We start from the raw sequence: 28,000 nt of genomic DNA on the forward strand, positions 1-28,000 counted from the left end.
CTAGCGCGACTTTATGTACATTCTCGGTGCCAGAATACTCCGTACGCACATCGGGATTACGTCAGTACGTGTAACTAAGTACCTTACCTTCCTCTACTCCGTACTTTAGATACCTAAGGTACTTAAGTACTTATGCACTTGTATGTACTTGGTCCACCGGACATTCCATCAATTGATGTCTCTCAGTTCATCTACTACTGCGGTGTCTACTATCTCACTCGTCCACCTATCTTTCAATCATACCCTGCGGCAATAACCTCTAATTTTCCCCGAAGCTCGTGCTTCAGTGGCTCAGTTTAAGGATAAAAGTTTTCTTTTCTTCTTGTCCCAAGCTGGCGTATGTCGACCCTTCATCCTGTGGTACTAATTCGACCATCTGAATGCGGCATTTGGTCTGCTGAACTAAATCCCAGCTTCTATCATCGATGTTGCCCTGCCTGTTGTCTTCGTGATCATGTCTGGTTCCTGTCCGCGACGCTGGCAGGGGTTTCTCACCAGCCAGTATAATGGTTTCCGTGCAGGGCGTCAATCCTCTTGTCCAGCCACGCCTCTCGTGCTGTTTCCTGGGCTTGCTCATTGTGGGCCGATCCTGGCTAATTCTGGTACTCCGTACTAGTCGATACTACTAGTAGTACTACTTCTGAGTACTTGGAGCTTAGGGACCAGCTCATCTGAATGCCGCGTTCTGGTCGGTTTACCCGTCAGTCGACTGCTACCCCCAGAACATAGGCCCCGTTCGGTCCTCCGTTGTATAAATGATCGACGCAATAACTACTAAGTACCTACTGATGGAGTATGCCTAATGTTCTCGTGGCAGTGAATATCGTCAACGTCCAATGGACAGAGCGAAAGAGTCTCGGGCGCATGTTATGCATCGAGGCTTTTCGACTCGGACACCTGCTTTGCTGGTCTCATGTTCAACCATGCCCTGCAGTGCCATCAGCCAAAAGACGGTTGTCGAAGACAGCCGGTGCCATTCGAAGTCCAGATATTTTAAGGCGTTTCCGTTGACTGGTTTACAAACCACTAAACCACTCGAGTTGAAGTCACAACGCCACGTGGGGGGCAACAAATCACGCGCTGCTGCTAAGCACCAGGTATGGTGTATTTTTTTGGTATACAGAAATTTGATACTATTCTGCAATATTTGTGTTGCAGCGGCGGCAGAGTTGCTGCGTGTGCGGCTTAAACGACTTCTGCTCTGTCTACATCCGTACTCCAGGCCCTGCTTCTAAGGACTCTTTGTCTATGGCTTGTGGGCGACAACATCGGGACGTTCGTTTAGATCAGGCAATCAGACTGCCTTTCTCGGGTGAGACGGGGAGCCACATCTGAGCCACGTCGAGACGTCATCACAACCCTGTGCCCCGTTTCTTCTGTGTACATGACACCTAGGATAGTGATGGTAATGTTCTGCATGGAGCGCTGAGGATGAAGCTGCTAAAGTGTCTGTGTCATTATCCGGTCCCGCTGGACAGGCAATCCTTAGGTCACTAGGTAGTTAGTAGTATCTAGGTCGCCGGTGCTATCGACGACACACATTGCGTCAAGTACTCCCAGGAGGCCATGTGCCTCTGATTTCCAGTCAGATCGCCATTCCCGTGACCGTCGCTGGACGTGTGCAGTGTCCACCACGTCAATGCTTATGTGAAATCAGCTTAGGCACGCACTGTTTTGGGAGTCTTGAGCATATCATCACAACATGCATCATGCCTTTGTCAGCGTGATTATAGTACGTTGGCTGTTCACCATCCGACTTCGCTTTGTTAATCATGTCACATGTAAGAAACATCCTGACTCCACGATCTGGCCCATCGTCAATAAGTATAGGGCATTCAAATTCGATGGCTTGCTTTCTCTTACTTGGCATTAGTCCGCGGGACTGGTAACATCAATTGAAACCAATTTTCGCTGCTTAGCTTGTGGGGTTAAGGTCACCAGCAACTAGTATACACTCAGTTTACTAATTTTGCATTCCACGAATCAGTATAGCTACGGGATCCCTCGCATGTTCATCACGGGCTACACCGGCAAAGATGGCTCCAAACATCGAGAGCCTACGCCACGACAATCGTGTTGCTGGTTCCGTGGAATTGTGCAGCTCGACGAATTAGTGCTGTCCCATCTAGTGCCCATGGCCGAATGCGACATCTTAGCAACAGGTGTTGTTATCATCCAAGTCTGACTTCGAGCAGATAACCGGCGTGATGAAATACCTCAGCCACAGGTTAGATAAGGGTGCAGGGTAGGTTGCTCTACAGCTTGATCTGCAGGAGATAGCTTAGCATGGGCTCGTCGCAAGCGTGCGCACCGTTCGCGTTTTTGGCTGTTTCAGCTTATTCAGGATCCTAAGACCGTCAGATGTGCACAGTTGTCAACTAGATGTAAGGTTTGTGATAGCTTGGCGTATCGTGTGGTCATAGCGTCCATGTTGTTATTCCGCTGGAGTCGACGAACCATCGACATCGGGAAGCATGTTGGGGCCAATATGGTGCGCATAGTGTCGACGACTACAGCGCCCCGAGCCCAAGGCCACACAGATATCAATTGATACCAGACATACATCAATGTATCCATAGTAAAAGCCCGCTCAACAGCGAAAACTATTGTTGCACCCGCTAAAACTTGATTGGCGACATGTCGCACGGAATCCAGCGGTGGGCAAGTGCTCCATCTCGTGTCTGCCATGCCTCCGATGAGTGCCAGCTATGTCGAAGGAACGTCAAAAACTGTTAATGTATGAACTGCACTCTTCAATAATGCGCAGCCGGCGAATTGTGTCGTGCAAGGTAACGGATTTCCTGTGGTATTGCGTCTATGCGATGTAATTTTGCGATTGCGTATTAGCCTTGCCGGTGCTCTGATTTGCACTATGAAGAGCCCTGCTAGGATTCACGATCAGGAACAAGCCTACAACATTCAGGCGGCTATAAGTCAACCATTACGCATCGCATTAACTTAAATATGATGCATCATGCCACTGAATACATAACTACTCTGATATGTCAGAGGATAGCCAAGTACACTTTGTTGTAGCTGGCAGTTGTTGTCCCAACATGCGGAACTGGGTCAATGTCTTTACTCGGAGGCGTGCCCCTTTTTACGAAGATCGTCCCGGCGTTGGTAAATTGGGGCACGGCCACTGCAGTGGCGGAGCAAGGAGAACCAAGCAATGCCTAATGTAAAGTGGATTGCTCCGTAACCACGGAGAATGCTTGATACGAAAAGAACCGAATTTGGCAACGATGTCAAGGTCAAGATGTGGTCAAGTCTCGTCTTGTCATCTCCGTAAACAAGGCATGAGGCTCAATGCAGGGTACAAGAGCATTCTAAGTAAGCTATTCATGTAGTCGTACGCAAGGACAAGAACTCCTGGGTGGCAGGCGCTGGGACTTGATGAAGGGATCCAAGACGGCTGGGAGCGAGGATCTGTGTTGACGTCAAGACGATCTGAATGGGAGTACATGGGCACTGGGCGGATACTATTTGTCGGATCATGTGCTATTGCGGGAAGGGGGGATTTGCAATATCAACTAGTACTATTACTATGCTTTTAGCTAATTTGGAGGTATTAGTTATCGCACGAATATAATATTTATTTAATAGCTTCTTTAATGTTGTCTCCCGGATAAGTAGGGTTGATAGATTCAGCTACTGTATAACTAATACTAGCGTGTCAGGCGTAGGATTCGTCAAAGCATTGAATGAGGATCTTGTAATTTGTTACTCCGTACTAGAATTATGTATTATGTTGTCTTGTATTCATTTAACCCCCTCCTGTCTATTGTAGGACCTATTATGGGATGGGGAGTAGTACTAGCCTATCCCGACTAGGTCGTAAACATTTTTTTTTAAAATCCATTCAGAGCGAGATTTTATTACCTGGACCAGGATACCATGTCCGACATCCCCCCCTTTCCGGTACTACCCAGTTTTACTTGGCGAACAAAGAGTGTGTACGGCAGAGATTCTCAAGAAGGCTAGCTCCAGGTACCCGTGCGCCAGAGTCAGGCACAGCCTCTGGCCTGTTGCGTCAATGTGACTAGGCACTTCAGTGTCTTGCCACCAATAAACGCGTTTTCTCCTGAGCCACTCGGCCAATATGTATGTACTATTGACTCCGTACGATACGGAGTAAGGAACTTCAGATGCCAAGGCAGCCATGTAACGTGCGTCCATTGTAGATTGTTAATACCGCTTGACTGCGTAAGTATGCAAAGAGTCACCTCCATAGCAGGAGACGGAGATTTTGGAAGATTGCCCTAGTCCTCGATGGGGTATCTGTTGGCACACCGTAACGAGATGCAGATTGCGTGCTTTCCCTTCATTTTTCATGAGGAACAAAGCACAACAGTGCCTGTGCCGCGGTCATTCCTCCAATCTCTTCAGATACTCATGAGCTTGCGGTCCAGGGGCAAGGGGCCAATCGGGCTTTATTACATAAGTATTTACTACTAGTATTAGGTCGGTAGCAATTCATCATCCACTTCAAGAACGCCACCACAAGCTCGCGAGCGCCTCAAGCAGTACGAAACAGGCCCCTGCCAAAAAGCGTCTTCATCCATATCCCCCAGCTTTGCCGTGAACTCTAATGTATGTATAGTAGCAGCTACTCGCAAGTAGGCAGGAGCTATAGGGCTACGGAGTAGTAAGAGGAGTCTATGATAGGAAAGTAGGATGTTGTCTACTAGAGTCTGGTACATGTACCTCTACGGAGTGCTCGTTTTTCTAACAGAGTGTCCAATCATCTGATGTCTCTCTATAGGAGATTAGCGACTTCACTATATTTTTTTTTATTAACAATAAGTTCCTCACCTAAACACGACATATTGATATTACTAGTGGATTACCGGCCCAATACCGTGCACACACTGTCCAGAATAATATCACTGCCCGTTCGCAGGTGGTTGATAATTCAGGGCTGGGATGCCTAGTACGGAGGACATACCTCCCTTGTGAGGTCACGGGTGGTAACTACCTACTTAAGTACCTAGGTACCTAGGGTTCAGTTGTAGTTTGTACATACGTGCCTCATTTTAGTTCATGAAAAGCAGCAGGAACCAGGCACTCCGTTCGATGGATGGAGTACCTTGATACATTTCACGCTCGTGCGTAGTACTGCGTTGCTGGCAGTACCGTGTGCATGCCAGACTTGTACTTTGACCTGGACTGGCACGTAACTAAACGTGGTGGCGTGCCAGGAGTTCAGGTCATAACGCGCGTGGTGCCACTTCCCATGCCCTTCCCATCTAGGGTTACAATGCCAGGGAACAGCAAATGTAATTTCCCAGTCGAGGGACTCTCATTTTGTATTAGTGGGCGTCCAATTAGTCTGGTTCGTGGGGTAAGCCCCATGGCCCCGATGCACCTAGTCCTGGCTGAGGTGATTTTCATCGTCCGAACCGTTTCGCTCCCTGTCTCCTCCCTCCCTTTTCCTTTTGCTTTCCGCTTCACCGGCCGTCGCCTTCGATTGAATTGCGTTGGATCCCTTTCCAACAGAGAGTCTCGGCTCTCTATCACACTCCTTTATTCCTGGTCCATCGCTCCATCACGCTCGTTTCATCCAACTTCAAACTATCACGAGTCTCAATACTTCACAAAAGTGAGAGACCCCCAGGTGGGTTGTTTACATCTGCGCCGGCTTGGCCGCGGCATTCAGTCAGTCCAACTGCCAATGCTGTTGGGCTGTTGATTTCCCCAAATCACATATTCGAACCTATCAGTAAATACTGACTAGAGACTACTTGAAGAGGATATTAACTGATCATTTTCAACGATACCTGCAATGAGGAACCTAGTACACGTCGCCATTGCGGCCACCTTGGCAATTGAAGTCGCTGCGAATTCTCACCAGCACCTCCATCACCACGCCAAGAAAGATGTTGCCTCCAAGGTTGAAAGACGCGCAGCCGATGGAATCGTTTGGGTCCCCGCAACCGAGACTGTGTACATGCTTGGCGGGGAGAAAATTTCAGTTGAAGAAGCATTGGCTGGTTTGAACAACGGCGATTTTGTCATTGCTGGCGAATCCACGCCCATCTTCACCCCTCCCCTCGCCCAACCCCCTAAGCCTACGACTACCACCAGCCTTCAGGACCTCGGTGCACAATTTTTGGAGAAATCAAGCAGTGCTGCATCCCTGCCGAACCCTACGACTACTTCGCAACCACCACCTCCTAAGAGCACTCAGGCTCCCAAACCAAGTCCTTCACCCAGCACCCCCCCAAGCGGAGGTATCGGCCTGGATTCCAAGTTCCCCAGCGGCCAAATAGACTGCGACAAGTTCCCCTCTGACTACGGCGCCGTTCCATTGGACTATCTGAAAATGGGTGGATGGTCTGGCATACAGTTTGTCCCTGACTACTCAATGGGCAAATCCAAAAGTATCAACAACATCGTCACTGGCATCCATAACGACGAGTGCACTAAGGGGGCAATGTGCTCTTATGCGTGTCCGCCTGGCTACCAGAAGAGCCAGTGGCCTGAGGCGCAAGGCGAGACTGGGCAATCCATTGGTGGCCTTTACTGCAACGAAGGTGGAAAACTTGAGTTGACTCGTAAAAGCAACCCCGTTCTTTGCGAACCTGGTGCTGGCGGCGTTTCTATCATTAACGAATTGGACGAAGTTGTCTCTACCTGCCGAACTGACTACCCTGGCACTGAAAGCATGACTTTTCCCGCCGAGGCCATGCCTGGTAAGTCGGTTGTATTGTGTAATCCTGACTCATCGACATACTTCTTCTGGAAGAACCTGCCCACCACAGCTCAGTACTACGTCAACAACAAGGGTCTTGCTGCAAAGGACGCCTGTCTCTGGAACTGTCCCTGCGACGAGAACAAGTCCCAGGAAAAAAAAACCTGCGGTAACTGGGCGCCTATTAACATTGGCGTTGGCCAGGCTAATGACACCAACACATACATTTCTATTTTCCAGAACGCACCGACGAGCAGCGCGAAACTGAATTTCAATATCAAAATTACTATTGATGGCAACACCAAGTGCGCTTATGAGAATGGAAAGTTTATTGGGGAAGGCAATGGGAATGGTTGCACTGTACGTATTACTCGCAAGCATTATATGCTTACAGGCCCCGTAAAGCTAACAACTCATTTTGCAGGTTACAAAGAGCGAGGGTGCCAAGGCAGTCATCCGATACTACTCGTAATTTTCGATGCCAAATGTCTGGGTTTCATACATTTTTTGGATCTTCGTCTGCACATACTTTTCATCAAAGCGCCAATGAAAGCGGGGGATGTTCAGACAGCCCTGTCTAAAGGATCTGGCTCTGGCTGAGACCTACATTCATCGAGGATCCGTGGTAATATTGTGATGGCTTAGTTAGTCCATCAGGGATAAAAGCAGTAGGCTCAGCATGCGAATACTCGTCGGAAGCCTTGGTCTCTTCTCAACTTATGCCTGGTCACCCTTGTTTATTTGATGGAATCCTCAGGTATTACTTTTTTTTAAATGACGCATTTATTTAGTAGTTTTCAATGCAGTTGAGTTCGTCTTGCGTACGTAGGCGTGTAACAGCCATTTCGTGCAATGCCGTATTTATGGATACATTGTGTTACTTGGCAGTAATGTCAAGTAGTCCATTCAAGAAAGCACCTGTCCGGCAGGCATGTATGAACCGGACGGAACTAGGCCGAGCTTATAGTACACCTTAAAATAACCAATTGAAGTGTAGGAAAGTATAGTGTTCCAAGATGTTCACTTAGACAAGCAAATAAAAACAGCTGGACGGCCGAAGTACTTGTGCACATTTATGATGCGCACAGCTGGCATGGTAGACAAGCAGTCTTTAATTTGAATACCTTAGTTAGGCTTCTATCAATAGGGTGTACCTAGGTAGGTAGGTATATATCTATTCGGTACATTGATCCGGAACATCCGCAGCCTCCCCCCAATTTCCAATGGAAATGACACCATCGAAGATGCCTACAGCTTGTTCGGTAGTACCCAAATACCTAGGTAAGCAGCTGGCATATACTATTTCGTAACAGCCCCCATGAATGCTCTCCCTATCGAATGAGTTTCACCATGATAATGATCAGCGTTCTATAACCTTCATTGAGCATATCATTTAGACCTGGTAACTTGAACGTAGCGGCTGACGGGCTTGCGATGCATCTGATTCAGGTGTCCATCATGCAATAATGAAGATGATTTGAGCAACCGTCTTTGTGGTCCCTCCCAGATTGCTTCTCGACCTCAGTCTTTGTCGTAGGGCTAGGGATATGTCGTATGAAGGTTGAAAGGGGGTTCTTCAACATGGTTTCCTAGCCAGCAAACCCCCTCTGTACCTAAGTAATGATACTTATTTGTCGACTGATATACACAAAGCTAAGTCTGCGAATGCTTGTATTGAAGTAATTGCCTAAGTCGTTGTGTGTCGCGCGGGCCATGGGTGTTAGACACTCACATTTCCATCGGCGTTCCTACAGCTGCTTCTCTGGCTCGGCGTAGTTCGTCATTTCGTTCTTCATTCTCTTCCTTTAGCCTCTCCTCAACCTCTTGCCTGATAGCACCAAGATCAGGAGGAATAGTTTGCATTTGCACGCTGGGTGCAGCTTGTACAAAACGAAGTTGCTCCGAAATGTGCTGCACAATCTCTTGCAGGCGCTTTTGGGGGTTGCGATTCTGTCGTGGCTCGCCCAATATCTGCTCGAGAGTAGGGAAGAGTGTGTCCTGCCTGAACTGTTCGCGCCAAGGGGTATGCTGGGGAAGGACTGGGCTGATATTGTCTTGACACCCGACTGCGATACTAGTTTCGTAGGTCCAGGCACGAGCGACATTCCGAGGTGTGTAGCCTCCTCCGCCGAAAAGAATAAGAGGAAGTCCAACTTTCTTGCAAAACTCGACGCAAGCGCCGTGGCCTTGGACCTGAAGATTAAAACGGCCAAGTCTGTCACCGGCAAGAGAATCCGCGCCACATTGCAGCGCAATGGCGCTGGGACGGAACTTTTCAACAATTTTGCCAATGATAGAATTAAAAAGCATGTCGTACTGTTCATCAGTGATGCCGTCGTTGAGTGGTACATTTACAGCGTGATGAGCCCCTGGATTATGCTCGTTTTTGGGACCGTTGTCATCTAGAGCACCGGTACCTGGGAAGAAGTTGTGTGGATCATACTTGTGAAATGATACAGTCATGACACGATCAGTAGAGAAGAAGGCCTCCTCGACGCCGTCACCATGATGAACATCGATATCTATGTAGAGAACCCGTGGGTAGAAGCGCAGGAGCTCTAGGATTGCAATAACAATGTCGTTGATATAGCAGAATCCAGACGCCTCTGCTTTTTTTGCGTGATGGAGGCCGCCGCCCCAGGCTATGGCAATATCTGACTGTTTAGATGAAATCTTCCTGGCTGCGTCAAGAGCGCCGCCAGCTGACAGAGAGCAGTAGTCGTACAAGCCATCAAACAGTGGACAGTCGGAGCCACCGAGATTGAACTTGAGATCAGGGTTCTGGTTTTCCAAGTCCCGGGGAACTGGTTCCGGCAAGACAGTGCCAAGAAAGTCAAGGTAGTCGGTGGAATGAAAGGAAGCCAACTCTTCGTATGTGGCAGCGCGAGAAATATAGTTGTCCATGGCAAAAGACATGCCGTATGAATATATCAGACTTTTCGATAAGGTAAGGCGCCACGGTTTCATCGGGTGCGTCATGCCAAAGTGATGCTTTTCCATATCCGGATTGCAATGAAATGATACGTTGTATCCTTTTGGGCGAGTTATTCCGGATTCTTCAGCAAGGCGCTTGCATTTATTGTAGAATTTGGCATTATCCATCTCGCTAGCAAGACCCAACGGGGCGTTGCTGTACTCCTCAACGATGACATCGTCGTTATCAATATCTTGCCTATGGGGCAAGTAGTTCGGTTTGGGCACACGAAAGCGGTAAGGATTGATATCCATGGTGAGTACTTAGTATGCTGACTTCCTTTAAAACGACTGCTAGGAGCAATTCATTCCACTGAGACAGGTTGGAAAAAGCCGTCTGTAAATCGAAGGCATTCCCGTGCCGGAAGCCTGTGAGAATGGGCATCCAAGAGCGCCAGATTTTAACTAGTGGCAAAAGAATAAGCGCGCAATTTTTGTGCGTAGGCGAGAGAAGTGAGGATTCTGCTGGGTGATGGGATTGGAGCAGCAGCTGACGACCGTTAAGCACCTACTTAAGTAGGTAGGTGGGTGGTTGGCAGATGGAATTGCTGGGTTCTGATGTTGAACATGTGTGCAGGATGGATGGGAAGATCAGGCGCTGGGGAGCATCACGCTAGGCCTGTTCAGGCGTAGTTTGTAGTCCAGATGGCTTATTAATACGTCTTGCCCTGTTCTACAGGACAAACTCAAAGATCACTAAAGCAGGACAGGAGAATAAAGAAAGAAAAGGACAAGAAAATTTGATCAAAGGGAAAGAAACATAATCAAGTATTAAATACAAGTAAGGAGGGTCCAAGAAGTATGATATCTATGATTTCCGTCACCTACCTGACGTGGTATGTCCTTGTGGTGGAAAGCAGCACCATCCAAAGATCCAAGGCTGTGGGAGCTGGGCCAATGTGCATGCGCCTATATGTATGTATGTACGTTTATTGTCAGCCTGGCTTGTGAAGTTCCCGACGTCAACTCCCACACTACATACAACCTTTATCTCTACCTCAACACGCACTCTCGCCAGACATACAGGATCCCTATCGACTCCTCTCTAGAGGCGTCTGCACCTGCGACCGCTGCAAAACGGAAGGGCAGCCTGTGCTACAATCCCCTCCGAAGAGACTTACCACCACGGTTCAGATTGTTGAGGTGAGTCCTAGCCATTCATGTTGGCGGCCATGCATTTTGGTCTACACCGTCGCGCACTTTGCATATTTGCCACTCAACACTCCTTCACAAGGATGCAGTTGTACCTCTGTCCGTACTTCTGTTGCATCACAGGGGAAAGTTTTCTGTGTTCCTAGACGCACTGCACCCTGCTCCGACTGACGACGTGCGTCTGTATCCGTTGTCTGTCAATCGTCGTCGCCTGCCGCCTGCCGCCTGCCGCTTGTCGCTTGTGGCCTGGCTGTCTGGCTGGCCCCGGCAATTGGAGCCGGGTCCTGCTTCAGTCTGGTTGGTAAATATACTGGCACCGGTCAGCACCAGCCTGATGCGCAGCACCCGGGCCTCGAACTCGCTTCTGAGCGGCCCCTGTCTGATCTCCATTGGTCCACATGCAGGCTTCCACAGCTGTACCAGCTGGATTGTCAAATGTTGCTTGGCCGAGATCGTCTAGAACACGACATCTAGAGTGCCCACTTGGGTTCAAAGTTCCTTGCGCCCATGCAACGAGTGAGCACTGTCAGCAAACCCTTCGTTCTTGGCTTCTGCAATCTGGCTCGAGTGGGCAAAAAACTGAGCGAGTCACTTTGACGTTGGGCACTAGCATCACTCGGAGCTCTCTGCTTTCTTGCGTACATCCAGGCCCGCGTTTTTTGCAAGGACAAATGTGCCAAAAGAGACGCCACCAGTCGTCATAATGCCGCTGTTTTCATGTACACCCTTTGTTTGCTAAGCCATCTGCCTCTCTCTGGTTAGGCACGATTGAATTGATTTTTTTTTTTTTTGGACATCCCCCTCCCCCCATCTTACTTCTCTCAACTCTTATATTTACTTATTTCAACTTGCGCCCACGACGTCACAATCTGCAGGATTATTTGCCGGTTGTGGATGTGGCTGGTGTGCGGTGCGCAAAGGTTCTTTGTGTTTCCCTCCTTCTTCCTGAACCAATCTCACCGATTTTCTTTCGTCTGTCGTTGTTTTTGCTTGCTTTTAGCGTTAGGTGTCTGGATCTTAACATCATGCCCAGAGACGATCTCTCTATTGATTTTGTCAAGAGGATGCCTCAAGCAGAACCTCTTGACCCAGGGTTGATCTTGGACGACTGGATCAACCGCGTCCAGAACCTTCCCGAAGAAATTCGCTTCATGCACGAAGAGATAACCGACAAAGATCGCCAATACAACGAATGCATCCGCATGATAGAAGACCGTGATGGAAAGATACAAAAATGGATCAAGTCCAACGGCAGCCATGAGCCTAATCCAAAGGAAGAGTTGCTACGTGCTCAGATTCGTGACAATTTCGCAAAGGCGGACAGGCTTGCTCAAGACAAGATCGCGTTGACACAGAAGCTTCAATTGACCATGGACAAGCATCTACGGAGTATTGATATCCAAATCAAACTCTTGTACGACCGCGCCGAACCAGGCTTTACCGATCCCGATGAAGTGCCATCCCTACTACGTGCCAGCGCTGCAAACCATACTGCGCCGTCAATCCGAGCCATCAACCCTTCCGCGAGTCTTACCGATACCGCCCCCCCGGCTGCGACAATAACCGCAACTCATAGTAATCCTGCAACTACCAGACTTCCTGCACATCCTCATATTCGACTTGCCCAGCCTCAACAAAATGGACCGCAACACTCTGCTTCTGCCCCAGCTACGCCTGCAGCTAGCATGATCCTCAACAGACAACGCGAAAGCTCGGCAGGCCCGTCGGTGAAGCGTGGTCCGCGAGCAAATGCAGGTCCAGGCAACGCACCTACCACATCCAGCGGCCTGGCTAGGCATTCCTCGCTTGGTCCCGGGACGCCAAAGAATGCATCTGCTTCAGGCGCTGGAGGCGTCGTGCGGGCTGGCAGTGCTGGCCCTCGATCTACCTCTGTCAAGGCGGGCTCCACCGCTGGCAGCCGCCGGGGCACGCCGACTGCGGTATCACGAAAGAAACCACCCAACAAATCCTACTTATCACGTGTAAAGAAAGCTTCGGCGCGAAACTCGCCAGCTTCCACTGCAGACAGCGATTTGTCCGAAGCAGAAAGCCTGAGTGGCGAAGAAGAAGAAGCAGGTGATGGTCGACCAAGGGGCACGCCCACGGTTGATGGCAAGGATGCCGAGGGGGATGATCCGGTTGGAGATGCAGACGATGATGAGGAGGAGGGCGGCGATGACAAGAAGTATTGCCTATGCCATAACGTAAGCTATGGCGACATGGTCGCTTGTGACAACGACAATTGCCCTTATGAGTGGTTCCATTGGTCTTGTGTTGGGTTAAAGAGCGAACCTAATGGTACTTGGTACTGTCCGGTTTGTGCTGAAAAGTTTCAGCGCAAAGCAAAATAAGCTCCGCCGGTCATCCAGACTGGATAGACTGGTATGGAGTGTATTACTAGCAGCATGACGAATTTTATCATAAATGGTTTAATGTTTCTTTTATGACACATGAGGGAACTCGATTTGGCGTTTAGGAAGTCAGGAAAAGTGTGCATATACCCCCCAATCTTTTTTTAATTTTTTTTTTTTTTCATTTTTCGCCCCCAGTCTCTGAGATCTTCAGAATCAAAACAAAATACCGACCTGGTTTCATGACAATTTTAGGCAGAAGAGAAACTATTGGGACTTGGGTGATATTGCGCCGGTTGCACACGAGGGTATTTGTTATTCCACTGGTGCCAGCATACAGCGAACAACCCCGCGTCTGACCCCATCTGCCTCTTCCCTTATTCTGGTGACTATTGTGCCACCTTTTTGAATCTTTTCTACGAAATCGTCTAGGGAGCCACCTACTCCAAAGTACAATCTTTTAGCGGCCACCCATGCTGACGCTTGCGATCCAAAAACAACTTTTTCCCGTTCTAGTATAGCCAGCACTGCTTCCGTGAACGCCTGAAGAGCAAACGGCGAATATATTGTTTCAGCGCCCAGTAGTATAGAAACGGGAGATAGCTCCGGCAAAGCGCCAGCTAAGTGACTCGAAGTGGAATAGAGCAACTGGATAAACTCGGCTGACCACCCGCCCGATAGAAACAAAAGATTCATACCATGCGTGCAGAGATATGTTTCAAACCCTTCGAGGATCGATGGAGTTAATTCAAGCTCACCCTCTAGCGAGAAGGCGTCCTGAAGCTCGGTGAGACTCTGCCGGTGGTATAGCGCCCATGTGAGGATGAAGTTTGGCAACGTGACGAGATGGAGTACAGATGGATTGTAGTCGGCGAGGAAAAAGCTGCACTGTTGATTTGATGATGATGATGACTGTAAGGACATGGCCCATTGGAACATGGCCAAGGAAGGGAGACTAGTCCCACAGCCGAGCTATGGAATATGACTGGGTCAGCAACTGTTGAGCGTAGACTTGCTTCCTTGTAAGATATAGCCTTCCTTTATTTGAAGTAGAGTAGGAAAATCATTTGGCGAAGTTGCGGCTATATCAAACAAGAAGTGAACGAGTACATACCTCAATGATGCGAACGGATGAATTTAAATAGGATGCCAGATGACTCTGGGCCGCTAGGGCCTTGACCAGGTCAACACTGCTCTCCCAGCTTTTGAAACCACCTTCATAAACACCAGTCTTGACATCTCGGTCGCCTAAGCCTTCACCCAAGTGTGCTATGCCATCTTCCTCTTCAGCCATGAGTTGTACTCTGACGTCCCATAGCTCTCGTCGAGGAAGCTGTATGGTTTCACCACTGTCAAGCGTTATGTCCAGCATGCTGTACGCAATCTTGGATGGCATACGGAATAGCATCGTTTTTAGGTCATGTTCTATTGGTGGAAGCTGTGGTTTACCTTGAATGGGGAATGCGCTGGCCTTTCCTGCAGGCTGCGGATGCTGATGCTGAAGATGTTCCCTTACGCTGTCATTTGTCGTGTCTGCATCTATGTCGTCTCCTGAGAACTCGAATGAAAAAGACATTGTCAATGTCGAATTTGGTAGCAAGCCCGCCGATGGTGGTTTCTTTGTCTCTCCTCTTGCTCCGTTTTCGCAATGCCTGCTTCGGCAAGGACATGAATTATTTATGTTTGATTGGGAGATGGTTGTCAAGATTTGCACATGTTCTCACCTGATGTGGGGCCGAGCTCATCGACTAGGTCAGGTTTCTCACAGGGGCGAGAAACTCGCTGAACTGCCAACTTGCCTCGCTATTTGCTTCTTTGTAGCCGCAACCTTCCGTTCTATATACTACCGTGAATTTCATTTGCGAAGATACCTTTCTCCTCTACAATCAGTTGAATCAAGTTACGGATAGGCCAGGCCCATTGCTCGTGATTCATAGCATTTTGATCACAACTTCTCGACGAATTTGACCCCGTTCGGAACGGTCTTGGTCTAAGAATATTCGCCAAAACTATAATTACGAATCCAATCGTAAAGGGTCATAATTCCAGGCATCAATATTTCAGATCGCGTATTCTGTAGCCGTCATGCACTCATCTATTGCTAGGCGGGCTACCGCGTCAATACAAAACACTCTGCGCCAAACAAAGACCGCTCTTCTCCCACCAATTCCTTTGTACAGGCGACTTTTGCGAGCACACAGGAAGCACCTACCGGCTGAGATGCGTGTATTAGGTGATGAGTATATCAAAGCCGAGTTCAGACTACATCGAAAGGTCGACAACCCAGCTCATCTGGTAAGTACCCTGGCAATCCGAATACAGTGCTAGCACCACTCTTCTCAAAGCGGAGCCGGTGGTCTCCAGCTTTGGTTTGTTGGTGGTTAACATGGCAGTAGATTGGATTTCTCACCGAATGGCAAGCGTATGCCCAGAAAATCGAGGGCGATTCTTGGGTTGGTGAAAAAATTGATGAAGGGAAGCTTCAAAAGATGAGCGGTGAGTCCAACTTGAAAGTGCGGTGGAATCACGTTACCTTTTTATTTGAGTCTAGCGTTGGATGGCAAAGATATGTTCCAGGGACTTATTTTAACGCTGACTATGCTTTAAATTATAGATGAGCAAATCCATCAACTATACGAATTAATGCAGGCGATACAGAATCGTGGCAACGGCAGCTCATCGGAGGCATGATTTGTAGAGGAAGAGACAGGAGGAAGCCATGCATAGCAGTGTCCTATATTGTACTATATATCACCGTAAACGAATAATGGGAGAATACTTGGCAAGAGGAAATCATAATAAATGCATCCAATAACTCTCGTCTATGTTGCTGTAGAACCTTGAGTCTATCTCTGTAGTGCCTCCTCGATCCATGTTGCGCATATTGCACTTACCTTCTTAGCATAGTTTTTATTCGTGTATACATGATCCAAGAACATAATTGCCTCCTTCTTCTGTCCATGGAGCACGCTTGCCGGGTGGATAGCTACCACGTGTTTACCGTGAACAGTAATGTAGCTTGCATCAGGGGCTAGCATTGCTGTCTTCAAAGCGTATCCTCGAAGAAAGCATCGTAACACTGCCTCAGCCCTCTCGGGGTTTGGCGGCGTGAATGGCTGAGGATCAGGCAAAGGAGGCTCGCTCAATAGTCTCTCCTTTAGACAAATACCCCGTAGTTGTCTCCGAATGTTCAAAGCCTGCTTTATGTTCCGCATGTTGATCTTCTTCTGCTTACACCATTCAAACCTGTTGACACTTTCAGAACAGTATCGTTGCATAGTTGTTAAGTAAGTAATTAAGTCGCCCTCGCGTCGCTGCACCTCCTTTCGAAAACCCTCAATCTCTTCCTGGGCTTCCTCCGACTGCACCTGTAGGAAGATGTCTTCTCCTGAGGTAATACAAGATATAATATCAATAACTTCGAGTACACAGTCGAACTCCGGTTCCCCAGCTGCAAGAAGTACCGCACCCAGGGAGGGTGGAATCGGCAAGCGCGCCATTTTCTCTCCGGCTGAAGTAATGCATCCATCGTCACTTAAGGCACCAAGATAGTGTAAATTTAGGAGTGCTTTTTCAAGTGCCTCGGATTCGGGAGCATCCATCAACGGAAAAGCAAGTACGTCTTGAACGCCACGCGCCTTCATCGTTAAAACAGCACCAAGCACATCGTTTCGCAATATCTCCGGAAGATCAGACTCTTGGAGTGTATCAAACGCCCTTTCTGTGTATAATCTGAAGCATTTCCCTGAAGCCTCACGCCCTGCTCGACCAGTACGCTGAAGAGCAGAGGATTTGGAGATAGGTTTAGCCAGCAGTGATTCCATGCCTAATCTTGGCCGGTATTGCTTGATCTTAGCCTTTCCACCGTCAACAACGTATCGAACTCCAGGGACGGTGACTGAAGTTTCCGCAATGTTAGTGGCGAGGACAATCTTTCTCGTAAATTTGGTTTGAGCCGGAAGAAATGCCTCTCGTTGACCATCGATAGATAACTGGCCATAGAGAGGGAAGACCTTCACTTTGGGAACATTTGAAGCTAAGGTAGTCGCATATTCCTCAATCAACTTCTGGGCGGATTCAATTTCTTCCTGGCCAGTCAGAAACGCTAGAACATCCCCTGGCAAAGGCTCCTCCATGTGAATTTTAAATATTCTCTTCACAAGCGAATCTTGAATGTCCGCCACTGGCTGAGGTTCGTGGGTGACCTCTACAGGGAACTGGCGACCTTTGATGCGAAGAACCTTGACTAATCTAGCGTCGGAATATATTGATGAATCGTTGAAGAATGACTGGATGGCATCCACATCTGCAGTGGCGCTCATGATGACAACTTTTAGAGGAACACCGCCTCTCATTTTCTGGTCAGAAGAAAGAATCTGTTTCAAAAAGCCCACCAAGAGGTCCACATCTAGACTTCTCTCATGAATTTCGTCAACAATAATGGCGTTATACCGTCTTAGATAAGGATCCCTGAGAAGCTCTTGAAGGAGAGTTCCTTCTGTGAGAAACTTGATCTTCGTACCCTTCGGAACTTGATGGTCGAATCGAACAGAGTAACCAACAACGCCCTCTCTTCTTCCTTTCACAAGAGGAGTTCCTGCTTCTTGAGACACTCTGTGAGCCAGAGTAGTTGCAGCTACCCTTCTAGGCTGTGTGATAGCAATACAGCCTCCAACATAAACCTCATCTTCAGGACCTGGAACCCTGACCTTCCGACGTTTGCACCAAGACTCTCGGTAGAGGAACTGTGGAACCTGTGTGCTTTTACCTGAACCAGTTTCGCCGACCAAAATGAGCACTTCATTCTTGGGACCAAGCAGGGCCTCCTGAATCTGATGACGATATTGCCATATAGGTAACTCTTGACGAGTCTTTAGTAAAGCCGCATCTTCAATTCCCCGCGTTGCAATCGATTTCGTCTCGTGATCTTTTTTTGGTATTTCTGTGGAAGGAATGGCCTTGACTTCGTGATCTGCGATAGCCTCGGATGGCATTTCAGGCTTTACACCGGCCTTTTCGGATGACGACGTAAGATAGCCATCTAGAGGTATGATTTTACCTCCAATGCGGAGTGTCTGCGAAGATAACTGAGTCTTTCGGCGCTTGGTAGGGCGCTGTGTGGTGTTTTCGGCTGACATCGTAGCTGTCTTTGGTCGAGTTTTTGGGTGGCGTAGTCTTCTTGATATGACAGGAGTTGGTGTGGCCTGACCTTTTTTTCTAGAAGCACATAAATAAACTATGGCCTGGCAGCTTCAACCTTCGTGCTGAGTACCCCACTACTTACTCCGTACTTGGAACATTTAAACCAACCAGCAGTTCGCCAGTCTCCACAATTTTTAGTGGCACCCTAAGCATGCTGTAGAGGCAACGTCGGCACAACTATCACAAGACAGGTACTAATTATCACCAGCTAACAGAAGTCTAATATATTAAATAAAGAAATTCAACGAGATGTCTTGTAAAAGCTGATGAGTCACTGGAACACCCCTTGCGCCTAGGTACTAGGTACGGATAAACACGGCACGTTGTCTCACCCGACGCCCTATCTCCAATCTCTAGACCACAGGTATGCCCTAGCATCAGCACATGTGGAACTATACCGAATATGATGGACAGTAACTATGTGTGGCCAAGTTCCAACATTAACTAATGAAACTTGCACAATGACCTTACTTGATGCGAGCCAGACGTTCTCGGTTCATTCTGGTAGCATCATCGACTGCGTCGCTCTGCAGACGCGTGTTAGCTAAGTCCAGAGATTAGTTGCAAAGGCTGTCGGAGCATTCTTACCTTTACCATAATTCTGTCAATTTGTTTGTTTTGAGCCTCAACTTCTCTGCCAATGGCTCGTCCAATCAAATTCATGTTTGATACTTCTCGACCAAGTTCATCCAGTCTATCGTCGATTTCGTCTTCAGCTCTCATGCCTTCCATTCTGCTCTCTTCGTCCTCTTCGTCCAATACGAACTTGCCATAGTCCTTCTTGCGAGTCTGGGGACGGGGACGGGCCTCAGATGCGTTGAGTTCTTTGAACGCAGACTCCATGCGCTGATTTGCTGCGTAGCCTTCACGACGGGTTGTCTCTCTCTGGTCTCTTTCTGCTCTGTGTCTGTTGATGACCTCCTCGTCCGCTCTCTGTTGTCGTTGCTTGGAGGTAAAGGGATTTCCAACATGAACTGCAAACATGCTTCGATTGAGGGTCTTCAATTCCGCAGCCCTATCCTGGGCAATTCTATTTTGGTTCGCGGCAAGATCGAGATTCTTCTCTGTATTCTGTAACCGCTCACCTTGAACGCCAAGGCGTGCTAGAGTAGCCTGTCCGAGCTCATTTACTCGCCTTGCCGTCTGAACTGAGCGATTTGTTGAGGCGACACTCTCTTGCTGAATCTGCCGCTTCTCAGCCAGGATAGACTGGTACTCTGCTTCCTCCTGCTCTTCAGCCGTTAGCTCTCTCTGCTCGCCATAACCACTACCATACGCATCGCCGTCTGCGACGGATTGCCCATAGGAAGTTACCGCCGGTGTCAGTGCTGGTTTCTGATCCTGAGGTCGATGGCCCGGCGCTGTAGCGAAAGGAACCTCAGGATTCCTGTCACGCTCGTTGTTGGCCTGGCCAAACCCACCATAACCACCAGGGCCGCGAGCATCGCCACCTGAGTTATTGTATCGATCTGATCCATACCCACCGGCGGATCCGTATCGATCGGCGCCGTAGCCTGTAGATGGGGGAGCGCTGTAACTGTTGTGTGGGACTTGATTTGAATTACCGGCATCATATCCTCCGCCGAGTCGCCCTCCCTGCCCGTTGGAAGAGGGAGAATGCTGTTGGCCGACAGTGAGACCAGCTCGAGCTTGCTGATATGGACTCATGTTTGCATATTTGGCGCTGTCGGCATAGGGATCGTTGGCTCCTTGTTGGGCATAAGGGTTTTCCGACTGGGCGGATTGTGATGAGTTCTTGCGGCTGCCGTCGTCCCCTTTCTTCCCAAACCCGAATCTTTTCATGGTACGAAGTACTGTGCCGGTGAACCAAACGGGGAAAACAGAGTAAGGACTTCGACTATTCCGATAACAGCGAACGTTTGCCTATGAACGCTAGTAGAGGAGACACTCTTGGTCTATCAAGCATGAAGTGAAAGTGAAAAGAGAGGAGGTTAGCGGAGGCCTGAACTGGGAAAGAGCCACTGAGTATGGTCTTGTAGGGTGAACACGACAAGGACGCCACCTATTCGTACGAACATGGAGGTCAACTGACGCTACAAGTTGCTGCTGGGAAGGCCCACAGAGGGGGACATGGAGGGGGAGGGGTAGGGGTAGGCGGAACCCGACCCGACAGTAGTGTAACAGCGAGCATCCAAGAATGCATGTGCCAAGTCTGGTGCACTCCCCGGCTCCGTATTGTCTTCCGTCGCGCGGCTGTAGGCATCACCATACGCTGAAAGACGGTCAACTTGTACGTGACTTGACTCAACAAAGTGACCATAGACTTAAACGTCTATTCGTGATGAGGACGTACATCTATGCATGGGAGGCAGCCAGGCCTTCCCTAGTACTTGTTTAAATACATCCGCGTTGTCGGTGCTGCACCAGAGGATGAGAAGACAGCGTCCGACCACATTAATATTGACCAGGCGTGACTCGTCTACTTACATAGTACCCAACCCATGACTTGTACCTTGCTACTCCGTAGTAGATAGGCTATTAGACAGGAGTAATAGTACTCGGCAGGTACGGGGGCACAATCTGGCCATCGCGGCAGCTTCAAACATGGGCAGCCAGGGATGTTTAAAATTAGGCATGGGGCCATGAAGGCTTACGACGGTAGGCCCCGTTGCCTCGTTCCCATCTACGGAGTAGTAGTACTTCTGTCCCAATCATTCAGCCACACACTCTCCACGAAAGTGGCACGGATAAGTCGAAAATAGCACTTGAGTGAGGTCTGCGTTAGGCACCACGGGCATGAACATGATCAAAGAACACAGACAGCAAAAGGCTAGCAGTTCCGACTCGAGGGGTGCTTGAGGCCACCAAACCGTGGAGTCTCGTCAAATGTTCGAGTTTCAGAGACCCACAAGCCCAATTACCTGCTGTCTGGAACGTATCGACTAGTTTATGGCGATGTACATGCGGACATCTGAAGTACTCTGAGCATGCTGTATGTGTGGTGTGGTGTGCTTGCACATGGACGCACCGCCTATCGATGGATGTGGCGACTGGAATGACTAACTTGTGCTAACAGTCAAATGGCCCATCCAGTCTCGTCCGGTGCTCTGTATTCCGTCTGGTACGCCACCAATGGCCCCGAGTCCCCCAGACCACCCAATGTTCTAATACTCCATACTTGGATCCTAGTTCGATCATCCCTCTTGATGACCGGCTGATACTCTCATCACGACATCCAGTTGCAAGCGCGAAAAGGCCCCAGGGCCGATAAGTAATCATACCAAACTTCAGACGCTGCACCCTCACATGATATTTCCCCAAGAATGATACCTTCATCGCTTGTGTGGCTTAATTGCTTCAACTGAATCTGAGTCACCGACAACCACAAAAACCACAAGCCCAACAAACAAGTGAAGCCTGTCGCTCGGCCCGAGTATATCGCTCCAATCGACTTAAGAACGAATGGCCTCAATCTTTACATACGACCCAGACCCCCCGCGGGTCTCTTCTCCTTGGCTGGCTCCTGAAGATTCAGATGTACTCAGCAGATCGCCGCGAGACTCCACAGGTCCTGGGTTGTTGTCTGAATATGGCGTTAAAAAGCTGCAGGCAGAGCCCCAGGAAGGACCAACGGAATATAAGCTTCACTTGCTTCTGAGACCAAGAAGAGCATTCAAGTCTATGAGCACCATCAACCAACCTGAAAACCCCTCTCAAGCTGTTTGCCCCAAGGACATACGCCGCACAAAACCACCGACATTGACCGTTCCAGCATCAGGAACCCTACCCCGTCAGGAGAGACTGAAGCATCTCACCACACAGCTGCTGTGGCGTCTCCAACAGTCTTCTCCATACCATGCTACTAGTTCCAAAGAATTGTCAATACCCAGGTTGCCCGATGACAATATTGACCTCAGCTCGTCAATTAGGTTGGAACCACTGGTTCCTGGGCTCGAGGAGTCAAGAGGTGCGCTGTACGAAATAGGGGTCTCCGATGACGGGACACTGGTTGGTTTGACAAAGGATGAAATGGCTGAAAGTATCAGCACACTGCGTGCCATGGCGGCAAGTCTGGGGTGCACCGTAGATGTTGTCCGCATGGTTATTGTTGGAGATTGTGAGTGGGAGGAGACCGCGTCATCCATGCTTGATGGCAGCCGTGAAGTGAATTCCATTGCGAAGAAAGGGAAACTCTGGGTGGCAGAAGCTCTTGTTACCCCCAATCTAGGTCTTCACGATACCTCAGATACAGAATACGGGCAGTCTGGCCAAAGCGCGTCGAAAGCAAGCGGCACGGCTTCCGTTACCCCTGAGCAAATCGCCATGCCCAGCAGAGGAAGCTCAACAACTCCGCAACTTAGAGTGACCCTTACCGGACCCACTACGTCAGGTAAATCGAGTTTACTAGGTACTTTGTCAACTGGAACTCTGGATAATGGTCGAGGGAAGAGCCGGTTAAGCTTGCTCAAGCATCGTCATGAGATGGTGTCTGGTGTGACAAGTTCAATAGCTCAAGAGTTGATTGGATACAACAAGAACTCAATTTTGAATTTCTCCAGGGGAAATATAGAGTCATGGGTTGACATTCATGATTGCGCCGAGAATGGCAGGTTGGTGTTCCTGTCCGACTCCGGCGGACACCCTCGGTATCGGCGCACCGTGCTACGCGGCCTTATGAATTGGGCTCCCCATTGGAGTATTCTTTGCATTGCAGCAGATGCCTCAGAATATGCTTCTTCAGGCGTAGGAGCTGTTTCTCCAGCTGGTGTCGACCTAGTATTTGCACATTTAAATCTGGCTCTTAAACTCGAGGTTCCCATGGCGGTGGTCATCACTAAGCTCGACGTGGCCTCCAAACAAATTTTACAGAAAACATTGGTCAAAATTCTGGCGACTATTAAGGACGCTAAACGAATACCAAAGATTCTTCAACCACACCAGATACAACACGATGATTTGCGAGACATTCCTGGCGATGACCTCGCCAAGGTGAATGCGGTTGTGAAGAACATGGCAGGGGGTGAAAACCTAACTTCATACGTCCCAATTCTTCTCACTAGTGCGGTGAAAGGAATTGGCATTGGATTGTTACATGCCTTGCTTGCAAATCTACCCCTGCCTCCGACACCAACGTCGCGAGACTATGTCGGCATGGCGTTGAATCCCGAACAACCACAATCCCTCTTCCATGTTGATGACACATTTAGCTTACCAAGCTCCTATTGTGCGTTGGCAACCGATAACTATCAATTAAAGAATAGAGGCGTGGTAGTTTCTGGCTATGCTCGATTTGGATCTTTTTCAGTTGGGGACAAAATTGTACTTGGTCCTTTTCAACCAGAGGATGAGGAGTCGCAAGGATTGGGTTTGGCTGTCGACGATCGACCAGCAGTGGGAGCGCCTGGACTATCTATCTCGCACCCGTCATCTGCGGAGTTGGCTCGAATAGCGATGAGGAACGCCGTCTCTGCATCTGCCACGCCAGGAGAATGGCACAAAGCGCAAATTGTTAGCATCCGCAACTTACGATTGCCTGTGCGAACCCTAGAACCTGGACAAGCTGGATCTATAGGCCTCGTGTTTGAGCTGCCGGGGACATCTTTGAGTCTCCCACCGGCGGAGACGCCTCGTGTACGCCGGGGCATGGCTCTGGCTGTCCCATCCACGCACATGCTAAATTCAAATCTGTCCCTCCAAGCAGCTAGTGGGTTTACTGCTTCATTTTATGACCCTGCGATATGCTCTTTAACATCGGGCTCTCTTGTCAACGTCTATGTAGCGAGTGTTAGAGCCGCTGCTAGAATTTTACGAGTTTCGCACCATTCATTCCATCAAGGATCCACGACTACTGGCAGTGATGACATTGAGGACATTTTTAGCCTGAACACGGACACTGAGACAGGAGATGCTGCAGCAGTCAATGGAGTGACTTGGTCTGGTGAGGTGTCGCTAGAATTACTTCATAGCAGAGAATGGATTGAGCTAGGCTCTAAAGTCCTAATGCTAGAAGGCGGCAGCCAAGATCGATCGGGACTCGAAGGATTTGTGGGGAAAATTGTCGAGATAGTTGATTGATTTGAACCTACATAGAAACTAGATTGTGATGCCCAGTGCATCTAAGCTTCCGCTATTCATCATGCGTGTTGAAGCTTGAAACTGCTTGACATATTATTAAGACCTCTCTGTTACACTAATGCCATTTTATACACCCAGCTACTCTATCAGACTCGCACCAGACCGTAGAATAGAGTCCATGTTAGGATAAAGCCCGGGAGTCCGTTGAATATCCCACTTGTCCAAAAATCGAAAGCGCTGGTAAAATATCGTCCTGTACTTAGAAGTGGCCGACCTTCTTCCAATGACTCTGGTGCAACCTGAAGACCATAGAACATCAATGAGGTCACGACTGACAAAACTATGTAGACGAGGAAGCCGTTATAGGACTCGAGGCCAAGGATACCGGTGGCAACGCCGAATAATGACGCGGTGAGGCTTTGTAGATTGGACAGAACCTGATTTGTGAGGTATTAGGGAACACAACCCACAACAAAGGACTATGTGGGCGGCTAAGTCCATACCTTGGTGTTGTGGACTACTGAGTCCGGGACAATAGGGTGGATTTGATACTCCTGTTCTGAGGGCATCGTACTCGTGGCCCTTCGGCTGCAGATCTTGTGGTCGCGTGTTGTCCGACACCTGCATCAAGGTGAAAGGCCCCAAATTTAGATGTTATGCGAGGTCGAATCAGAATCGGCAATAAGTGGTAGGTAGCTATGCGAATCAACATATATTGGCTGTATCGTGAACCCTTCGCTTAGCAGATTCGCATCGAGTACTCCGTAATGAGCATCCATCTAGTGTTGACATTCCTAGAAAATGGCCGGGCCGAAAAGCTCCGTTGTGAGGCGCGGCAGTCGGGTGTCATCAACGCCGATAAGCTAGCTGCCCCTCGTTAACAGGTTAAGGGCTGGTGGGGTGACTTGCATCTTTCATTGCCTCCGCAATTGCGATTTGTTGGAAGCTCCTGTCACAATGGAACATTCCTTTGAGCCATTGAAGAACGATCTTTTACTCCGGGCAGCATGGGGTAGGCAAGTGTCATTATGCGAATATGTGAAGGCAATATTGACGACGTAATGTGTAGGCCAAGAGGTTGAACGCCCACCAATGTGGGTGATGCGGCAAGGTCAGTACCGGCAGTCTTTGAGCACTACCACCCGCGGCAAATCATGCTACGAAAATTGATTCACTGATAAAGAATTATAGCTGGCCGTTATCTTCCCGAATACCATGAAGCGAAAGGAAATCGCGATTTCTTCGAGTGCTGCCGGGATCCGGAGATTGCGTCGACGCTAACCCTTCAACCGGTTGAACGTTTTGCTGGATTACTGGATGCCGCAATTATTTTCTCGGACATTCTAGTCATTCCACAGGCAATGGGAATGGAGGTCGAGATGGTAGACAAGAAAGGCCCACACTTTCCTAATCCATTGAAGACTCCCAAGGATGGCCAATATGACCAAGTTCTCAACAGAGACGTGCAGGTGGCAAAAGAGTTAGACTACGTCTACAAAGCCATTACACTTACGAGAAAGAAAATCGCTGGGAGAGTACCTCTGATTGGTTTCTGCGGTGCTCCTTGGACTCTCTTTTGCTACATGGTTGAAGGTGGTGGCACTAAACTGTTTGCTCACAGCAAAACTTGGATATACAAATACCCCGAGGAAAGCAAGAGGCTTCTTTCAAAGATTGCAGATATATGCGTGGATCATCTGGCCCGTCAAGTAGAGGCTGGTGCACAGGTATGATAAAAGCCGACGGGGCACGGCCGCTCTTGTTGAACTCCGCCATTAATAGCTGAATTCCTCTCATGGACTAACATCTTGCCTTCTTCTTTGCTCAGATGGTCATGGTATTCGACTCTTGGGCTGGAGAGCTGTCTCCATCGTCGTTCCGCGAGTTCTCCGAGCCTTACCTGTCACACATTGCACAGAAGCTCCCGAGCAAGCTGAAGAGCTTGGGACTGGATCGTGTTCCTATGACCGTCTTTCCTAAGGGTGCATGGTATGCCTTGGACTCTGTATGCAATCTAGGATACAACGTTGTGGGCATGGACTGGCTCCAAGACCCTGTAGCGGCTCTCAGGATTCGCGGATCACGCAATGTAGTCTTCCAGGGCAACGCTGACCCTGGTGTCTTGTATGGAACTAAGGAAGCGATAACACTGGCTGTGGAACAAATGGTCAAAGGATTTTGGGTCGACAAGAAGGGCTGGATTGCTAACTTAGGACACGGTATGGCACAAGCAGAAACTAATAACCTATGTTGGCCGTCTGATCTGCGCATAGCTAACCATATTCCATGCACAGGTATTACACCTGGCGTCGACCCTGACAACTTGAAGCACTTTTTCGAGGAGATTCACAGGCTGACAAAAAGTTGAGTATCTGCTCCTGGTCACTTCCTGTCGTGACTTTCAGCTAGAACGCTGTTAGTCCATTTGACACACACAGATGAGTCCAGGAAGCTGGGAGGGTACAAGGCACAAGGTACATTCACACCAGTGCAATAAGTATATCGAGTCGATTTGGACCATTCCACTATAGGGGTCTGACATACTGAAAAGCAATTTAAACTTGACATAGAACCTTTTTAAATCTTCTGAATGATGAGGAAACAGTCACATATTGCTTTCGTCCTCTTTTGCCAAATCTGGCATCACCCAGCCCCTGTGATATATGCCGATCCGTTTTGCATCCGCTCTGGTCATGCTGCCGTGATAAGTACCAAGGCCAACTTTGAAACACACAGAATGTCTTTAAAATATCATATGCGCAACACCAACACCCAAAGCCAGGCAAATAAAATAGCAAAACCATACCAAACCGCAAATCCACGCTCCGCACTCATAGTCTCGTAAGTCTTAAGACAAAAACAGAATCTGAGAACTATTCCATCCTGAGGGATAGCATCAGACAGAAAAAATTTGCGCGTGACAGAACAAAGCAGTGGTGCCATTTCAAATGGTAATGCAACATGACACACGAAGCCTGTAGCAATAAAGCAGAGAACTCAATCCTATGGCCTTTTCCCAAAGAGCCAATTCTTACGTTTATTAGAAGTCGCATCAGGATCCGGACTCGGAACGGCGTCACGACTAGGAGCATCATCCGTCACAGCTTGGTCCCTGCTGATTTTACGGCCTAGTTCGCCCGAGTCCTCGTTTTCACGAAACACGTTGCCTGCACCACCACGGCCGGAATGCTGGGCACCGGAGCTGTATCGTCTTGGAACCCTGGCGAAAGAGGACATGTGTAAGCCGAAACGGTCGACGCTGGTCTGGATAGGGGCTCATCGTCTGCCGTCTACTTACGCTCCAACATCCTGTCTTCGCCGAGTCTCACGAGGGTCAGCATTTTTAGCCATATTTCCCGTGCCACCGCGACCCGTGGTGACGACTGGATTCTTTAGTACCGGTGTCTCGAGGTCTGATGGATGAAGTTTTGATGATTGGGAAGAGTCAACCATGTTGCCGGCGCCACCACGGCCGTGGGAGGACAGCTGGGGTGTCACTGGCGATCTGCTGGCTTCATTTTTCTGTGCCATGTTTTCGCTTCTTGTTGGAAAATTCTCGCAACCGCAGGAGGGCAAACTCGAGAGCGCGAGA

The 28,000-nt window shown here is 48.9% G+C and overlaps 9 protein-coding genes across 9 annotated transcripts; 4 read left to right on the forward strand and 5 right to left on the reverse strand.

The window, feature by feature from the left end:
• Window positions 1-5,785: 5,785 nt before the first annotated feature.
• On the forward strand, window positions 5,786-7,166 carry MAA_00235 (sun; the record flags this gene model as incomplete). Its single annotated transcript, XM_007818233.1, has 2 exons — window positions 5,786-7,054; window positions 7,119-7,166. 2 exons carry the CDS (start codon window positions 5,786-5,788, stop codon window positions 7,164-7,166), a joined length of 1,317 nt encoding a protein of 438 aa, XP_007816424.1.
• Window positions 7,167-8,422: 1,256 nt separating this feature from the next.
• Window positions 8,423-9,922, reverse strand: MAA_00236 (histone deacetylase phd1; the record flags this gene model as incomplete). Its single annotated transcript, XM_007818234.1, has 1 exon — window positions 8,423-9,922. One exon carries the CDS (start codon window positions 9,920-9,922, stop codon window positions 8,423-8,425), a length of 1,500 nt encoding a protein of 499 aa, XP_007816425.1.
• A 1,922-nt stretch (window positions 9,923-11,844) lies between these two features.
• On the forward strand, window positions 11,845-13,170 carry MAA_00237 (uncharacterized protein; the record flags this gene model as incomplete). The annotated part of the gene is made up of 1 exon (XM_007818235.1): window positions 11,845-13,170. The coding sequence occupies one exon, from the start codon at window positions 11,845-11,847 to the stop codon at window positions 13,168-13,170; it is 1,326 nt and encodes a 441-aa protein (XP_007816426.1).
• A 315-nt stretch (window positions 13,171-13,485) lies between these two features.
• MAA_00238 (Mni1p) lies at window positions 13,486-14,746 on the reverse strand (the record flags this gene model as incomplete). Its single annotated transcript, XM_007818236.2, has 2 exons — window positions 13,486-14,142; window positions 14,285-14,746. 2 exons carry the CDS (start codon window positions 14,744-14,746, stop codon window positions 13,486-13,488), a joined length of 1,119 nt encoding a protein of 372 aa, XP_007816427.2.
• Window positions 14,747-16,016: 1,270 nt separating this feature from the next.
• MAA_00240 (Helicase-associated domain protein) lies at window positions 16,017-18,308 on the reverse strand (the record flags this gene model as incomplete). The annotated part of the gene is made up of 1 exon (XM_007818238.2): window positions 16,017-18,308. The coding sequence occupies one exon, from the start codon at window positions 18,306-18,308 to the stop codon at window positions 16,017-16,019; it is 2,292 nt and encodes a 763-aa protein (XP_007816429.2).
• Window positions 18,309-18,839: 531 nt separating this feature from the next.
• MAA_10882 (Serine/threonine dehydratase, pyridoxal-phosphate-binding site) lies at window positions 18,840-20,175 on the reverse strand (the record flags this gene model as incomplete). Its single annotated transcript, XM_011412828.1, has 2 exons — window positions 18,840-18,899; window positions 18,961-20,175. 2 exons carry the CDS (start codon window positions 20,173-20,175, stop codon window positions 18,840-18,842), a joined length of 1,275 nt encoding a protein of 424 aa, XP_011411130.1.
• A 1,620-nt stretch (window positions 20,176-21,795) lies between these two features.
• On the forward strand, window positions 21,796-24,408 carry MAA_00241 (GTP-binding protein; the record flags this gene model as incomplete). Its single annotated transcript, XM_007818239.1, has 1 exon — window positions 21,796-24,408. One exon carries the CDS (start codon window positions 21,796-21,798, stop codon window positions 24,406-24,408), a length of 2,613 nt encoding a protein of 870 aa, XP_007816430.1.
• A 957-nt stretch (window positions 24,409-25,365) lies between these two features.
• Window positions 25,366-26,776, forward strand: MAA_00242 (uroporphyrinogen decarboxylase; the record flags this gene model as incomplete). The annotated part of the gene is made up of 5 exons (XM_007818240.2): window positions 25,366-25,420; window positions 25,478-25,519; window positions 25,600-26,135; window positions 26,237-26,627; window positions 26,703-26,776. The coding sequence occupies 5 exons, from the start codon at window positions 25,366-25,368 to the stop codon at window positions 26,774-26,776; spliced, it is 1,098 nt and encodes a 365-aa protein (XP_007816431.2).
• Window positions 26,777-27,411: 635 nt separating this feature from the next.
• MAA_00243 (uncharacterized protein) lies at window positions 27,412-27,939 on the reverse strand (the record flags this gene model as incomplete). Its single annotated transcript, XM_007818241.1, has 2 exons — window positions 27,412-27,628; window positions 27,707-27,939. The coding sequence occupies 2 exons, from the start codon at window positions 27,937-27,939 to the stop codon at window positions 27,412-27,414; spliced, it is 450 nt and encodes a 149-aa protein (XP_007816432.1).
• Between the last annotated feature and the right edge of the window lie 61 nt (window positions 27,940-28,000).

This window comes from Metarhizium robertsii (genome assembly GCF_000187425.2).
Source record: "Metarhizium robertsii ARSEF 23 chromosome Unknown MAA_Scf_3, whole genome shotgun sequence".
NCBI lineage: Eukaryota > Fungi > Ascomycota > Sordariomycetes > Hypocreales > Clavicipitaceae > Metarhizium > Metarhizium robertsii.